Source organism: Anastrepha ludens, chromosome 5, assembly GCF_028408465.1.
Source record: "Anastrepha ludens isolate Willacy chromosome 5, idAnaLude1.1, whole genome shotgun sequence".
NCBI lineage: Eukaryota > Metazoa > Arthropoda > Insecta > Diptera > Tephritidae > Anastrepha > Anastrepha ludens.
Window position 1 is genome coordinate 42,460,327 of NC_071501.1, and position 18,401 is coordinate 42,478,727.

The 18,401-nt window shown below is 41.8% G+C and overlaps 1 protein-coding gene across 1 annotated transcript in view; it reads left to right on the top strand.

The window, feature by feature from the left end:
* LOC128863946 (hemicentin-1) overlaps positions 1–18,401 on the top strand; it is a 94,359-nt gene that overhangs the window by 60,681 nt on the left and 15,277 nt on the right. Inside the window, exons 6-7 of the mRNA XM_054103374.1 lie at positions 6,705–6,824; positions 7,016–7,189. Coding sequence (XP_053959349.1) covers positions 6,705–6,824; positions 7,016–7,189 — 294 coding nt within the window. The remainder of the gene's footprint in view (positions 1–6,704; positions 6,825–7,015; positions 7,190–18,401) is intronic.

Genomic DNA, 18,401 nt, shown 5'->3' on the forward strand with positions numbered 1-18,401 from the left:
ACTCATTCATATTGAGTTCATAAAATAGGAAAAGCTCCATGCACACTTGTATATGGAGGTGTACATGTATGTTTGCAAGTGTATATGTATGTATGTCAGTTGAGTTGACGTTGGAACAGCACTTGAGTGGGAGGCGAAAAATCCATCCCTCGAAGCACGTATGTATGTATGTGGTCACTGGGGTATTTTTCGTAACGGTATGCCGAAATGGTCATGTTGACATTAGAGAACGAGACATTTAATCACAATGTCGTCTGAAGTGTGTTTATGACTCTGGATTACCCCTCGACAATCGAAATAAATAAGCGAACAAAAAAGTTGATGTCATTACGCTTTCGCGTAAATAAAAACCCTTCTCTAAAAATATATTATGGGCATCAAACGTCATAAACTGACTTCAATTCACGTCATGTGGGTTGTGTAGACGGTTGGAATGTGAAATTATGCTAGTGATATACGAACAAAATCTACACGGCCTCCGCGCAAAATACTTCGTTGCCATCTGAACAACAATTGATTAGATGGTGACGTGACAGTCGAAGTTACTTGCACAATTTTGCTTCGGATGGCGGACCTGGCAATCGATGACCCTTGATATAAATATAACACTTAGGACTTAGATATCGGTTATTCCTGATTTATTGGCTGAACTCAACACCGTAATCATACTCCATCTACGGTATTTACCGGGTTTAGCCTCCAAAACTGAGAAGACTCATGAACGGGCAGTGATTTTTCACGTTTGTCTATAAAAGAGGTGCATGTGAGAAGTGATTCGGGGAATGGAGAATCGCTAAATGGGCGTACTTCGAGGAAGGCAAAGTAGATTTTGATTAAATATTTCTGAATTCGGAATTCGGCGACCCTTCCATAGTCAGTATAACCTTTTCCTATCGAATCATTGAAAATTGAGCCTCTCCGATGCGTGTTATCGAGTGAAGCTGCGGCAGATATTTGCACAATGTCAATTCCATGCAAAATTTCTGTCTTATTCCCATCACGCGTGAGTGAACTGGTTGAAGTACCTGTCTGGCACTCATCAAGTGGCATTAAAATGCCATTTTGATATCATTTTGCGTCCTCGAACGGAGAAGACTGATAAGATTTAGGTTGGAGCACTGGCCCAGGAGCACCCAGTTAAACCCAGTTCTCAACAGTCGTCTTCTCCGAAAGGTCCCTGCAACTATGCAATGGTGATTAAATGGTAACCTAGCTTTTCTGCGTAACTGCCGAACGTCCAATAAACTTGTAAACACAGCTACGAGTTTGGAAATTGAATGGATTGGAGTCCCTAGAAGTTTCTGGGTCCTCTGTCTGTTGTAGCGTGGACAAAAGGTTTGGAAATAGCACATGAAGAGCATATGGAGCTCCATCTGAATTGCACTTCTCTGAGACATAAGTTGTGGAATTCGGCTTTAACAACAGTCAGAATGATGCCGGTGGCCGGGTAGGAGACCTGATACCAATTCAGTCAATCATTTCTCTCTATTTTTCTATGTCCTGGAACCCAGATCAGAGAAATGTTACCTGCACACCCAAGATATTTAATCTGCTCCTTATAGGAGTTGATCATGACGTCGTCAGTCAGTGATTATAGCTTGAATATGCAGGATAAGTGGGGAATCAAATACCACTCGCGGAGCAAAACAGAGAAACATCTGCTTGGAGATGCGGATAATTTTTCTATCGACAAGGTAAGGTAACGAATCGTCAGATTCCCTATGCTCCAACAAGGAAGAGAATCTTATATATTGTATGTATATTTCTTACATTATAGCAGGCGAAGCATACCCACCGAATAAAATCCTACTGAGTACGTCCAGAAGATATAGAGGCAAAGAAAGATCAAAACTCTGATGATTAGATGGCGTAGATCGATACGCTGAGCTATTTGGTACACGTTGTTGCAGAACTCAAGTGGGGGATAAATGGAACTAGAAACAGATATCACAGCAAGCCAAGACCGGAACCGGGTTGTTGAGTTAACAACGATGGAGATGATGATGGAACATGGAAATAAAAAAGGGAGCTCGTTACTATCTCATATACAGGTTGTTTTATTCCATTTCGGACCGCGCTTCTGGCAAACCTACTCAAAACTGCGTATGCGATTTTAACAGATTTTGCTTTAAGATACTCATAAGACACTCAAATCTTAATATTATTATTCCGATTAGTTCTGATGGAAAATTCGCAACTTTTTTTACACAGCAATGAGAATATTCTGTGCAGGCTTCCGAGGAAAGATGCTTACAAGTATAGTTAAAACTACCGCAAAAAATTGCGGCTAGCTAACGCAGATCACAATTTACTGAGAACAAGAGCACAAAGGAATTGAGGGAAATAAGAGAGTTGACGAGCTTGCTAAGGCAGGCACTCGCTTGCCTTGGATGAGTACGTCGAACATATGTATATACCTCACTCTTGCCAATGCTACAAGCTTGCAACACGAAGCAACCAACTTTATTTTATCATTCCCAAGGAACGGATGTAAACTATTGGTTGGAATACTGGCGGGACATAGTCTCACTCCATATCACGCAGCTGAAATGGGATTGGTCCAGAACGATACAAGCAACTTATGCGGCAATGAAAGGGAATATCACCTTTGCCACTGCCCTGCTTTAAGTAGTACTATTTACAACTGCCTGGCATCGGGATACGTTTTATCTCTGAAGGGTATTGCTGACAAAAACTTAAATTGTTTAATAGAACTCTGAGTTTAACACGGCTCCAGCAACACTGGTAACACTTCGGACTCTTGCCGTCTATGTAACATCTATTCCGTTCACCCAGGTATACTTAACCTAACCTAACGGGGAAAAATATTGGAAAAAGAGATTGAGGCAAAAACACAACAATTTTAAGAGACTGAAAATTTGTCCTTTACAAATAATCTGCGTTTTACATCTTATATCCAAAAGCTAACATGTATACTGTCAGACACTTTTTGCATGTATAGAGTGTGCAATAATTGTGAAAGCAATGGTGAGTCAAACAGCGCTTTAAAGTGATCCAAGCGTGTTATAAAAATGAGTGTCACAAATTTCAGTAACACAAATTTCTACAATTCTAATTACAAACTGTACTCCAATGGATTCACATCTAGACTTCCAGACGGCAAATCTTCTGCGACTATGCACCCAGAAATATTGTTTTTAGCTACTTCCATTGAAGAGATTACTGATCAACTGCTTAATCATACCTTCTAAGACGTCCTCCTGGTACACTTTTGCCCCGGTTTCAACCATTTTTTTCGCAGAAATGAAAGGATGTAATGCCTTAATAAAACACTCCCCACCAAAACATTGCGTAGGATGGATGGTGGTCCCGCTAAACCCTTGAAATAACATTTTTGCGTCTTTAGAATTTTAGCATAGATTTTCTGATTTTGCTTATTAAAAACTTCTTCAACAGTGAACATTTTCTCATCTTGTCAAAAGATGACCAGTTGAGCGACGAGAGGCTTTCATATGGAGATCATCTCCAATTAGTCTTGGCATGGATCTGGTCGATACATTCACTTCCGTCGACATGATTTTCTGCCTTCTACGGGGATTTAGACTTAATACTACGTTTTTTTTTTATTTTAGCTTATATTAATGTATTTTTTCCTGAATTAGTTCGAGTTTCCAGAACTAAACGGATCAATTGATTCCCGGCCCTCTTGGCAAAAATTAATTTCATAGTACCCTCCAACAATTTTATTCAAGTAGATTCATCATATGTAGCTTATGCTATCAAAATTTTATTTTTCCTATCAAATGTGCTCGAGCAGATAATACATTCTCAGATAAACTCTTTCCTGAGGAGCAACACTTTCGTGAGTCCGTACCAATCGGGTTTTCGATCAAGCAAGAGCTGCATTACAGCGCTTATTAAGATTTCGGATGATTACTTTGGCAACAACGTCGTATGCTTTTCAACACTTATTCGAACCAATGCATTCACGAACCTTCTTGGCTTCAAACTTAAAACATAATTCAACTTTTCAGCGCCAGCATTGAGTTTAATAAAATCATATCTTAGTGATCGTATGTAGGATGTATGCGCCAGTCACAACAACCAGCCATTTTCTTATAACTAAGGATGTTGCCCAAGGTTCGATTCAAGGCCTACTTTTGTTTGTATTATGCTTTAATGATCTTTAAAACATACTAAAACATTGTAATATTAATACCGATGATGTTCAATTGTATGTAAGCTGTGCTCCTTTACTTTCACTGTTTCAGAAAACGTTAACAAGTGGGCCTGCGATAAAGGGTTGCTCTTAAATCCAGATAAATCTCAGTGCTTCCTTATTTATAAAAAGACATTTAAACTTAACGACTGTAATGAAGTGTAACTGAACAATTTTGGAAATTTGGAATGACCACATCTATAGCGCAATAAACAAAGTATATGGTATGCTAAGATAATTACTTAGCACTTTACCCCTGTGTAAACTCGACTGTTTTTAGCAAAAACGTTTTTAATGTCAACGTCACTTTATGGATGTGAACTGTGTGCCAATTGTGAGGTCGTAGTAAGCTTAATATCCTAGTATTGGAATTTGTTGAGACAGTCTAGCTGCACTAAAGCACTTGCTAACCCACGCTGCTCTTCGAAATTAGTTGGTGAATGTAAGACAAAACTGAACGCAACACTTTTTCTTATTTCGGTCCCTGGACACTGCGGTATTACAGGAAACGAGTTGACTAATGAAGGCTCTGCAAGCACACCACTGGGCCCTGAACCCTTCCTAGGGGTCAATTCTGCATTGGTTCAACTATAGATTGACGACTTCATGAAGTCTACCGATAGAAGACGTTGGTCTGAGTTGGACCCTTGTAGAGTAGCTACGTGCTTTGTGAAAGAACCAAACTGAAAATTAGCAACCTTTCTCCTAAACCTTAGTAGAAAAGACCTAAGAGTGCTTGTGGGTGTAATCTCAGGGCACAACAACTGCTGACCATGCCGACCCAATATGGGATAGGCGATGTACTGAGTATGAATAAAGTTCATACCCTTCCTCTTCTGGATCCCTTAGGACCCATCAATGATTGGAGTCAGATTCACGGAAGAGTGACCTCAAACCAATTTCTTCCCTACTGTATCTATCCTGTCTCTTTATTCCTTCCACTGCAATCTATTCGGGTATAGTAAAATAGTCTTTCTGATTGAGTGCTTGGACTTATCCAACTCCCCCCAAATTTAATCTATGTACAACAATAATCCTTACAACAATATTGCGTTATATGTTTGTTGATTAAAACGCGACGAGCCTATATCCGTTCTTCTTAGCTAATGTTCTCCGTACGATTTAATGACTTGCTAAAGTTAAAATGTTTAACGCTTCTTCACAAAGTCTTTACTTCCCAGGTGCCCAAATACCTTATGGACAGATTTTAATTTGCCTCTCGTCGAAATGCAATTTCTACATAGCAACAGAACATCAGTACTTTTTCCTCGCTGTCCGTCTTTGAAACCCTCTACCAAAAAAAATCAAAATAATCAAAAGCACCCCGCACTTTAGAAGTGAACTGCTCCATTACTTTGCCAATAGTTTCTATTATGTACGTATATCTTCCTTTTTCCATTTAATCTTCTCCGCTTTCATACCTTCACAATTTGAAACTTCTTTATTATATCCTTCTGAGTCCCTCTGAATTTGGCGAGCCCGAAAAAACAATTGGTATGACGAGGAATGTCACGCTGCCGCGGAAAGAAAGGATGCTGCCTGTTGGGTCAGGCTGTGATCGGGTGCAACGCGAGCAATGTAGGATCGCTAACGGGAGCTGAAAATGGAAGAGAGAATTATTGTCAGAAGGAAGAAACGAGAGGCCAGAATACGTGAGTGCGAGGAGCTTAAGATGATGGCCAATAGGACAAACGCCCGAAAATTTTACCACAAACTTCGGCGACTTCTAAATATCGAAAGGTTGATGTCCACCATCAACCAACTGATTAGACCTTATCAGTGTGGATTTAGCACGAGAAAGAAACGACTGTCTCTCTTTGTTAAATTTGGCCAAAGTCGCTTAAGCGTTTCATGACGAAAAGAGTAGTCAATTTCCTGGTTATAACTACTCATAATATGTAATGTAGAAGCGTGGCCGGGTCTTCCATAGCGCCATAATATTAAGTCTAAGCGTGAAGTGGCAGCCAGGTGTTTTCCTATCAGATTTAGAGCAGGCCAGTTGACTAGTACCTCGAGCGCTTTATTTCGGGTTGTTTTTAAGCGCTGGTGATGCATACAGTTCTTTGGACCTTGCTCAAAAATTTCATATAACCTGCCTTTTGAGTTGATGGCCACCCCACAAGTATTCCATATAGTAAAATAGGCCAAACTACCGAAGTGTAAAATCAGTTTGTGATACGGGGTGTTAATCCCCATTTGATTCCGACCGACTGTGTCCAACTGAGTGGCGGTCAGAGGCTTCCCCACTTGCATGGGGCTTCTACATATTGAATCATTCTTCAATATATTCTCAATATAGAAATATACTAAAAGCAGACCGAAAAGGAAAGCTTTATATAAGTCTTCGTTATTCAGTAGTTTATTATTGAGGAGTTTGACTGTATAAATGTTTACGTTGCCTAAGAACTCCACTTGCTTTTGTTTTTTCTGTTTGTTTACTTCAGATAATCAACATAAACTTATAGCAACAAAAACCTTACCAGGTTTTATTAACTGTATCAACTGACCTTTGATTTCTTCACAGTTCCTCCGTCAATTAAGGCTGTCAATCAGTTGCTAGGCGCCCCCGTTGAACGTGAAGTCACACTCGAATGCATTGTGGAAGTGTATCCGAAACCGCTCAATGGCTGGTATCGCAATGAAGGTAATGTATCTCCGCTTAAACGCTATTAGCTACTTCTCGTCTCGTGCTCGTCTGTAATAAAAGGCAGTAACAGTAGTACTAAAGTAAACGTAATTGACGTAATTGCCTGTCATTTCTCATGCAACTCTATGTCTTTTCCTTTTTTGTGTTTGTCTTTTTTACCGCCTTCATGGATACCAATGTCCGGATAGGTAACTTGAAGCTGCACAGTAGCAACAAGTACAACATATCGGAGGCCATGATTAACTTGTACACGTGGCATCTCAACCTGACAATACGTCATCTGACAAAGGCCGACTTTGGCGCCTATAGTTGTTCCAGTGTCAATGCGTTGGGAAAAAGCGAAGCACGGATACGCCTGCAAGGTATGTATGTAATTACGGAGTATGTTTATATGTATGGTATATGTATGTATATGGGTGTATATATGCCCGTACATGTATGTACAATAACCAGAAGGGAGCTGTGAGGATTTGCTGTTAATGTTGGATGGTATGGGTTGAATTGAAAGTTGAGATGGATTGGGTCGTAATACATTGCAATTGCTTTGGCGGCACTTTTTTCCCATACTTGTCTGTCCAATGTGCATATGCATGCACATGTGTGTGTGTATGACAGTAATGAAAGAGATCGTATAAACGTCAATACAGACAAGCCACTACGAGTATCTATTATGCTTTCTTTTGCCATTATATTAACGCGATAAATCAATAGGGATTTTGTGAATGGCGAACGGTGACGCGGGTAAGTGCACTAACGGAGGGAGTTGAGGCGATTTCTAGCAGGAACCGGCAGCCAGCCAGCCAGCCCGGCAGTATATGGTAGTTTATGTTATTGTTGTTCTACTATTCATAGATAAACCACTCGGAGCGGTAGATAGGATAGATGTATGCAACTCAGTAGACCAATCCATTCATCGCTTTCGCCATTGTTCCAAGCGGGAGTACAGGATCGAGATACACCTATCGGTAGGGATGTGTGAACGTATGTGTGGTATGCGGCAATCACAAGTAAATGCACACATACACACACACTAACAGTAATGCATGCGCTACATCCACAATGAAGTATGGCACAATTTGGTGAAAAGTTTCTTCTTCGACAGCCGCTCGGCAATAGATCCACATCCATATCCGCTGTCAGCCGATAGCCTCATCTTCCGCCATAAAACAATGCAATCGCTCCATGTGCATACATATGTACATGCATACATACATATATTCAAATGGTATATTAGTTTAATGTGTCTAATGCAGAAGGGATTTTCATTTCATTCGTCGATTGTCGATTGCCAACGTACAAACAAACAAGCAAACAAATCGCAAAGCCAATCACACACATACACTCACTGCAATGGACATACACACCTACATATGTGTGTATGTATGTACTAATATTCAAACACATTTAAACAATGCTTTAAAATACTCCTTCACCCGAAAATCGGTCTCACCGACGCCGTTGTCTCTTTGGATGTAATAAAATTTCATTTAAACGAATGAATGTGCGTCGATTCGATTTTATTGCCATTTTCCCATTCGCTATGCGGGTGACAGAACTGTAAATTGAATTCAAAGCTATGTTTGAATGCGGCAAGCTCCTTTGCCTTTTACTTTTTACCAAGCGGTCTGACGCTATTGTTCTGTCTTCTGTGCGACGATCATTGAATGTTTGTGTAGCTGTATAGGTATGCATCTATGTGGATGTGTAAAAGTAAAATTGTTTTTTTAGAACTATGATTTAAATGGGTAATGCAACGAGAAATTGCTAGTCCTGTAAAAGCTTGTGACTGCATTTGCTGAATTTATTGCATTATGACAGACAAAATGCGCCATTTTGAGCAACACCTGCGTGTGAGCATATTTTCAATGTCAACTGTGTATTTAAGAGAATTTCATGGAGTGCATCTCAATGTAAATATAATATAATATATGCGCACCGATTCCTGAAAGGCTTTATTTATGAAATACCACTTTTAACAGTTCACAGACGTTTAAAGGTTTCCAGCTCTCATTTAATGATGTACTAGGGGTCCTTTCGAACTTAACAAATGGCCCAACTCCTGGAGAAGATAGCTTCCCTCTTATATTAATACAAACAAGACTGCATTGTTAGCCCATCCGTTCACAATTATCTAAATCACTGGCTTTTAGTAAGTTTTTATGTAATAGGAAGAAATCGTTTATCATACCGATACATAAGTCATCTTCCTCTTCTTAATTGGCGCATTAACCACTACGCGATTTTGCCCTAGTTTAACAAAGCACGTCAGTCGTTTCTTACTCGTGTTCACCGCCGCCAGATGGACACACCAAGTGAAGACAAGTCCTTCTCCACCTGATCTTTCCAACGCAAAGGAGCGCTTCCTCTTCCTCTGCTACTGGTACCGCATAGAATATTTTCGGAGCCGCAGCGTTTGTATCCATTCGGACGACATGACCCAGCCAACGTAGCCGCTGGATCTTTATTCGCTGCGCTATGTCTTTGTCGTCGTGAAGCTCTTACAGCTCATCGTTCCGTCGCCTGCAATATTCGCTGTTACCAAAGTGCAAAGGTCCAAAACTCTTGCGTAGAATCTTTCTCGCAAACACTCCAAGCATCGCTCAATCGAATGTTGTCATCGTCCACGCTTGTGCGCCATACGTTAGGACGGGCATGATAAGAGCACTCTACAAGGCTTTGTTCGTCGAGAGAGAACTTTACTACGAGTACTTAGTCCAAAGTAGCACTTGTTGGCAAGAGAGATTCTACGTTGGGTTTCCAGGCTGACATTATTTTCGGTGTTAGTGCTGGTTCCTAACTAAACGAAGTCTTTTACAACCTCGAAATTATAACTGTCAACAGTGACGTGGGTGCCGATACGCGAGCGCGCCGACTGTTTGTATGATGACCGGAGGTACTTCGTTTTGTCCTCTTTCCCCACCAGACCCATTCGCTTTGCCTCTTTATCCAGTTTGGAGAAGGCAGAACTAACAGGGTCTTTGTGCCTGAGCGATTAAGTTCTGCGGCTCCCACGATCTTCTCCAACATCAGGTTAAAAAAGTCACACGACAGCGACTGAACTTGTTTGAAAACTCGTTTGGTATCAAACGGCTCGGAGAGGTCCTTCCCAATTCTGACGGCGCTGCTCGTATTGGGCAACGTCATCTTGCATAGCCGTATTAGGTTTGCAGGTTTCCCAAATTCAGAGATCGCGGAATATAGGTAACTACTTTTCGTACTGTCGAATGCAGCTTTGAAGTCGAAGAAAAGATAGCATGTGTCAACTCTCCTTTGATGGGTTTTTTTCCAAGATTTGGCGTATTGTGAATATCAGATCGATTGTGGACTTTCCAGGTCTAAATTCACACTGATAAGGTCCAATCGGTTGGTTGATGGTGGTCTTCAGCCTTTCACACAATACGCTCGCTAGAATCTTATAGGCGATATTTAGAAGACTAATCCCACGATAATTGGCACAGATTGCAGGATCACTGTTCTTATGGGCAGAGCACAATTAAAGTCTCATCGACAGGCATGCTTTAATTCGACCATATTTTGCATAGAAACTGATGCATGCACCTTACCAGCTCCTCGCCGTCATGTTTGAATAACTCAGTCCGTTCTTTAGTTGCGTTATCGCTATTCTCACCTCGTCATGGTCGGGGAGTGAAACGACAGTTCATTATTTGATTCTGTTTCAAATTTCAGATCTCATATCGCCTTATCAGCACGGTTTTGTTAAGGGTAGGTTTACTGCTGCGAATTTAGATTTATTCGCAAAACTTTTTGAAACAGGCCAACAATGCGATGTCATATTCACAGACTTTCCAAAAGCGTTCGATAGATTCAACCATATTATCCTGCTTTTTTTCTGAGGAGGTCAAAATTGAAAATGTCAGAAACATCAGCAAAGGTGAAATCACACCAGTGGTATGTGGGGCATGCTCCCACTAACCCTATAACTTTCCTCCTCCCTCGGCTGATTCAACCCTGGACTACTAAAAGCATTTCATCAAGGTGGAGCTGTGTTTATGCCTTTTAGACACACCTGCACCTTAACAACATATTTCGCTCCAATATATATTTTAACTCTTTTCCAATCATTCCAAAATACTTAGCAAAATATTGCAAAGATATTTGTCCACAAAATGCAAAATTATTTGAAATTATACTATATGGGTCTAGGCTTTTCATCCGGAATTAGAATCAGGCCGCCCTCAAACAATGGACCCTGAATTGTTGCACATTGCAATTAGACACGTACTCTGTGCGCAAATGTGACTTTTTTGAAAACTTGCATCAAAATGAGTGATTGATCAAATGCGAGCGGTTATCAAATGGTTAATTTTAGTCTATCAACCGACGAAAGTGTTACTGTTTGCGTTTTGAATACCTCAGGTGTACATGGTTTTTTATTTTTGGCTATGATACTGCTTTCCGATGTATCCTTGTGTGCTGAACACAATTCTGGATTCACAAGTGCCCATCACGTCATGGTAATCAGCGACTTCAAATATCTCAGAGTGTTCAATTGGATGAACTCTACTTTTCGATTTTACGTCCACTAATTGGAATTTCCAGCGCCTAAAAATACTGGATAGTTATATGTTATATGTTATATGTTATACGATTTCCTCTCCTTCGCTTGAAGATCATAAATTTCATTCGGTCAGCTGGTCTACTCTATTTTGGTCTATAATAAAATTTGGCTCGTAACTTAATTTGCTTGCCTTTTATTGACGAATCCCCGGTATATGTCAAATCCATATATTGACTTGGGCAACTAATTTGCCAGATAACCCCATTGAAAAATCTATAAATCTAAAAATGTGGTTTAATTCTTAAACAACTTTTTTACATTATTATCTGCGCAAATGTTGAAATTTCATTTTATTCCGAATTTAATACCTAAATTTCAAAATTAAACCAAAATTTAAGTTGGCTTACGTAAAAATTCATACTTACATACATACACACATCTTAAAGTGTGCGCCAACAACTTCTTAACAGCTCAACCGGAAATTTTCACATTTGTCAGTTGCTCAAATCGTTCGCCGTCAATTCACCGCCAACGTGCACACACAAACATTTACTCACACACATAGAAATAATTTTCTTATTCGATGTAATAATCGAATGTTAGTGAAGGAAGAAATTTCCTGAGCTCGCGGTGTTTTGGCTAAGAGCACTGCAACTGTGGCCACCTGCGATCTGGGAGAAATTGGAAAGCTGTGGTGAGATTGCTTTTTAACCTGCCACAAATGCGCCTGAAAATAACATTTCCACGAAATGATTGAGGCCAAAAACCACATGACTAACAGAAATGCAATAAAACTATCGCATCCACTGAAGCATGCTAGGAAGTAGGTAAGAAGGAAGGAAGGATATGAAGAAGGCTATAGAAGTCAGACTGATGGATACACGGGACAATAAGTCCATCTCAAAATAATTGTGCAAACTCAAGATTGCAAATTCTTCTACATATTGAATTACTTTTGAAGTTGGCCATAAAATATTGAAAGTTTTCTTAAGCAGTTATTAAAATTAAAGTAATGAAATTGAAATTTTTTAAAGGAATTCTTACTTTTGAATTTATTATTGAGCCAAGTGGCATCTGAAGGTAAACACACAAAAACCTCTCTTTGTATCGGTGACATGAAATCGAATAAACTCGACTTTGGTTTGGTTACTCTCGACTAGAAGGTGTTTGAGTGCCTCGACCAGGTCAGGCGCAGGACTTGGGCACTAGGCTCAGCCTGAATTCGCAGCCTAGCACGACTTTTATAAGGAAAGTCATATGAGATATGTAACTTAGTAGACTTGCTTGTTGGGCGGACGTGGGATCTCAACTCACTGGTAATAAAGTAGTTTTCAGTATGATCATCCGTCCGACTATTATCTATGCATCCGCAATTTACATAAACTTAAACATTACATAAAACCCCCAATATAATACGTCTGCCTCTAATTCCCTAGTTCAATGAGAATCCGTTCAACTAACTACAGCGTTGAGGACGCTCTTCAGATGAAATCATATTTTCATGTTTCTTTAAGGGAATGCCCTTACCACCAAGTCTCAGACATGCATTCAGAAGAAGATCCCGGAATTGGGGAAGTGCAGAGTCTCTTGCTTTAATACTAGGGAAATTAGATAGATAAATGTACAGTTGGCTAAGTGGCTACCAAGGCTTCTTCTTCTTCTTAATTGGCGCTATAACCGCTTACGCGATTTTGGCCGAGTTTAGCAAAGCGCGCCAGTCGTTTCTTTCTCGTGCTAACCGGCGCCAGTTGGACACACCAAGTGAAGCCAAGTCCTTCTCCACCTGATCTTTCCAACGCAGAGGAGGCCGCCCCCTTCCTCTGCTACCACCAGCTGGTACCGCATCGAATACTTTCAAAGCCGGAGCGTTTGTATCCATTCGGACGACATGACCCAGCCAACGTAGCCGCTGGATCTTTATTCGCTGCGCTATGTCTATGTCGTCGTAAAGCTCATACAGCTCATCGTTCCATCGTCTGCGATATTCGCCATTGCCAACGTGCAAAGGTCCAAAAATCTTACCCAGAATCTTTCTCTCGAACACTCCAAGCGTCGCTTCATCGGATGTTGTCATCGTCCACGCTTCTGCGCCATACGTTAGGACGGGCATGATGAGAGTCTTGTAGAGTGTCAGTTTTGTTCGTCGAGAGAGGACTTTACTGCTCAGTTGCCTACTTAGTCCAAAGTAGCACTTGTTGGCAAGAGAGATTCTACGTTGAATTTCAAGGCTGACATTGTTATCGGTGTTAATGCTGGTTCCTAAATAGACGAAGTCTTTTACAACCTCGAAATTATAACTGTCTACAGTGACGTGGGTGCTGATACGCGAGTGCGCCGACTGTTTGTTTGAAGACAGGAGGTACTTCGTTTTGTCCTCGATCACCACCAGACCCATTCGCTTTGCCTCTTTATCCAGTTTGGAGAAGGCAGAACTAACAGCGCGGTTGTTAAGGCCGATGATGTCAATATCATCGGCATACGCCAACAATTGTACGCTCTTATAAAAAATTGTGCCTGAGCGATTAAGTTCTGCGGCTCGTACGATTCTCTCCAACATCAGGTTAAAGAAGTCACACGACAGCGAGTCACCCTGTCTGAAACCTCGTTTGGTATCAAACGGCTCGGAGAGGTCCTTCCCAATTCTGACGGCGCTGCTGGTGTTGAGCAACGTCATCTTACATAGCCGTATTAGTTTTGCGGGGATACCAAATTCAGACATCGCGGCATACAGGTAACTCCTTTCCGTACTGTCGAATGCAGCTTTGAAGTCGACGAAAAGATGGTGTGTGTCGATTCTCCTTTCATGGGTCTTTTCCAAGATTTGACGTATTGAGAATATTTGGTCGATGGTAGACCTTCCAGGTCTGAAGCCACACTGATAAGGCCCAATCAGTTGGTTGATGGTGGGCTTCAGCCTTTCACACAATACGCTCGCTAGAACCTTATAGGCGATATTTAGAAGACTAATCCCGCGGTAATTGGCACAAATTGCAGGATCGCCCTTCTTATGGATTGGGCAGAGTACACTTAAATTCCAATCGGCAGGCATGCTTTCATCCGACCATATTTTGCATAGAAGCTGATGCATGCACCTTACCAGCTCCTCGCCGCCATGTTTGAATAGCTCACCCGGCAGTCCGTCGGCGCCCGCGGCTTTGTTGTTCTTTAGCCGCGTTATCGCTATTCTCACCTCGTCATGATCGGGCAGCGGAACGACAATTCCGTCGTCAACGATTGGGGTATCGGGATCTTCACTTTCTCGGTGACATGCGCAGCTGTCACTGTTTAATAAGTTCGAGAAGTGTTCCCTCCATAATTTAAGATTGCTCTGTACGTCAGTCACCAGTTCGCCGTCTTTGTTCTTACAGGAAAACGCCCCGGTCTTAAAACCTTCTGTAAGCCGCCGAACTTTCTGGTACAATTTTCGAGCGTTGTTCCTGTTGGCCAGCATCTCAAGCTCTTCGCACTCACGTATTTCGCCCTCTCGTTTCTTCTTTCGGATAATACGTCTCTCTTCCTTTTTCAGCTCTCTGTAGCGATCCCACATGGCTCGCGTTGCGCCCGATCGCAGCGTGGCTCTATAGGCGGCATCCTTTCTTTCTGCGGCAGCATGACATTCCTCGTCGTACCAATTGTTGTTTCGGGCTCGCCGGAATCCGATTTCTTCTTCGGCGGCGGTACGTAGAGAACGAGAAATGTTGCTCTATTGTTCGTGGATGCCGGTTTGTTGGGCAGTGCTCTCCGAGAGCAGGAGTGAGAGTCGAGTGGCGAATCTTCTGGCTGTCTGTTGTGATTGCAGCTTTTCGATGTCGAACATTCTTTGCGTAGGTAGATGTACGTTTTTTGCTGCACAGAGGCGTGTGCGCAGTTTGGCTGCAACAAGGTAGTGATCCGAGTCGATGTTGGGTCCTCGGATCGTACGTACATCTAATACACTAGAAGCGTGTCTTCCATCTATCACAACATGATCGATCTGGTTTCGTGTTTTTCGATCAGGAGACAGCCAGGTGGCTTGGTGAATCTTCTTATGCTGGAATCTGGTGCTGCAGACTACCATGTTTCGGGCCCCGGCGAAGTCGATCAGCCTCTGTCCGTTACCGGATGTTTCGTTGTGCAGGCTGAATTTTCCGACTGTGGGACCAAAAATTCCCTCCTTGCCCACCCTGGCGTTGAAGTCGCCAAGCACGATTTTTATGTCGTGGCGGGGGCAGCGCTCATAGGAGCGTTCCAGGCGCTCATAGAAAGAATCTTTGGTCGCATCGTCCTTCTCTTCCGTCGGGGCGTGGGCGCAAATTAGCGATATGTTAAAAAAACGGGTTGTGATGCGGATTGTTGCGAGACGCTCGTCCACCGGAGTGAACGACAGTACTTGGCGACGAAGTCTCTCTCCCACAACAAATCCGACACCGAATTTGCGCTCCTTTACATGGCAGCTGTAGTAGACGTCGCAAGGTCCTATGGTTTTCTTACCTTGCCCCGTCCATCGCATCTCTTGGATGGCAGTGATGTCAGCCTTTACTCTCACGAGGACATCAACCAGCCGGGCAGAGGCACCTTCCCCATTAAGGGACCGGACATTCCAGGTGCATGCCCTCAAATCATATTCCTTATTTCGTTTGCAGGGGTCGTCATCAGCATAGGGAGGTCTCATCCGAGGCTTTTTCAAACTTTTCATTGGGGGGGGATTTTTAAGTGGCGGGTCCCAAACCCAACGCACAACCAGCTATCCTGGAATGTTTCGCCCTCTCACGTTAGCTCACTCCCGAACGGGTGTTTGGAAGCTACCCAGAGGATACGTGGGCTAATCCCGGCCGTTGTGAGCTGCTTGAACCATTTGCAGAAGAATCGTCCTGGCCATTCCCAAGTGAATGGCGATCAGTAACTTTCCCCACTTGCGTGGACTTCTACACATGGAACCATCCTCCTACCAAGGCTTACTCCAATGTAATGTTTACATCCCTACTTCTAACCGGGGACACCCGTCAGCTTCAAGAAAGGAGGATCTGTGAACAACTTTATGGGGTACGAAAAGTTCTGTGGCCTCAACTACTCAACTTCGAGGTTTGCAATTGCTGACGGGAAAAAGCGAATTGTAGATTCATCTTGCAGGAAGATGAACAATAAGTAGGAAGCACAAATTTGGGTCGTCGCGGACAGAGTCCAACATCTCTTTAGCAATGTTCAGGCGATGCTGCTTTTAGTCGAAATTGAGCAGTTTTGGTACGAATTTTGGAGCGACCCGTCTCATGCCCACATCATTGCAAAAATCGAATGGCACGAGCCAATATGGGTCCTCAGTAACTTCTTTAACGGTGATTCGACGATTAGCCAATACCATTTCACTTTATCAATTTTTTCGTCTGTTGTTGAAGTGCTCTGACGTCCAGCACGCTTTTAACAGCGCTCCTTCACATCTTCTGGGCCTTCTGAGAACATTTTGTACCACCGATAATCGTTGCTTTGGTCCAAAGTAGCTTCTCCGTATGACACAGTCAACATTCGGAATGCATCCACGCACTTAATTTCGTTTTTTACACAAAATATAAAACAAGTTCTTTGATTTATATGTTTGAATAGGTAAAAATCGAAGACGAGCCGAAACACGTGCACGTAAAGCAGCTGTCAACAATTAACTAAACATTCAAAATGGCCGAACTCGTCGGCATGAGTGATAGACATGAGTACGAGTATCAACATATCGCCACAAAAAAATCGAAATCCGAATATACGTAACCTGCGAAAATTCAAAATTCCCGATACTTTTTGAACACACCTCGGATGCTTGTGCTTAAGAGAGACTAGATTTATTTATAATAGTTTGGGGAAAAAAATTCATTATTTTCTCGGTAGTTGGCTGTAGTGATCGATATCTCGTAAAGTATCGATAAAATAATTTAAAGTTTATGCTCGTTGTCACGATGACATTTCACACTAAAAAAAATCTTTTGCTGAAACTGTGTATGGTGCTTATGGTGACGATACTGTAACAGCTAAGTACGTGGATTTTTGGTTTCGTCGATTCCGTTCACGCATTTCTATTGTTAAAGATGTCGATAAAATCACAGAAATAATCGAAGTTGACCGGCATGTTAGTAGTCGTAGTATAGCCCAGGAATTAAAGATCGGCCATAAAACAATTTTAAGCCATTCACTTTGTTCAAGTGAATTACACAAAGATAAAAATAACATTTAAAAAAAAAGACGATTTTATATACCCGTTCTTATGGGACTATCAAAGTCTTTGCCTTCAGCATCATCTTCTTCGGCTGTTTGCTCTGTTTGCCAGAGTCTTTCACTAATTGGTTCGAACGCCATTATACTTTCTCTAAGTTTTTTTTACTAACATTTTTATTAATATAGCCCAAACCAAGCTCTCCTTGTTGGTTTGGGTCACTGAAGAAGATTTAATAGGTATTTCTTGTAGACTCACAAAGATAATATTGTATTTCATACACTCATCCGCTATTTCGACCATCTTGCCGGCTTGTAGCATTGTTCGTATATTCCAAGTGGCTAAGCATAAATCACAATCTTTAATTCGTTGCTTGGGTCGGTATCTGTTGTTGGTGTCAGTTATCCAAGGCTGTTGTTGGAGATTTGCGACAATGAATAATATTAAATATAAGGTGGTCAGCCTTGGGACCGGTACCCTCTATCAGAGCCAGATCACCCACTTTTTTGTCCCCTTTCCATCGATTGGGGCTTCCCACTTTGTGAAGCACCCAGACTCTGGTTGGAGTAAACAGTTTCACCGCTGGAAGGATACAAGTTGGTAGCTTGACAATAAGATAGATTCACATCATGTCGTAAGATCAGTATTTAAGTTGCACATCATCACCCTTTACGAAACCAATAACTTTTCCATATATCTATATAGGTATATAAAAGAAAGTCATATTAGTTACACTACTTATAACTCGAGAACGGCTGAACCGATTTGGCTGAAAATTGGTGGAGAGGTAGCTTAGAACCAGGAGACAGACATAGGATACTTTTTATCCCATTCGAACGCGTTTCCGTGAAGTCACTATAAAATGTGGTATAACATGGTATGG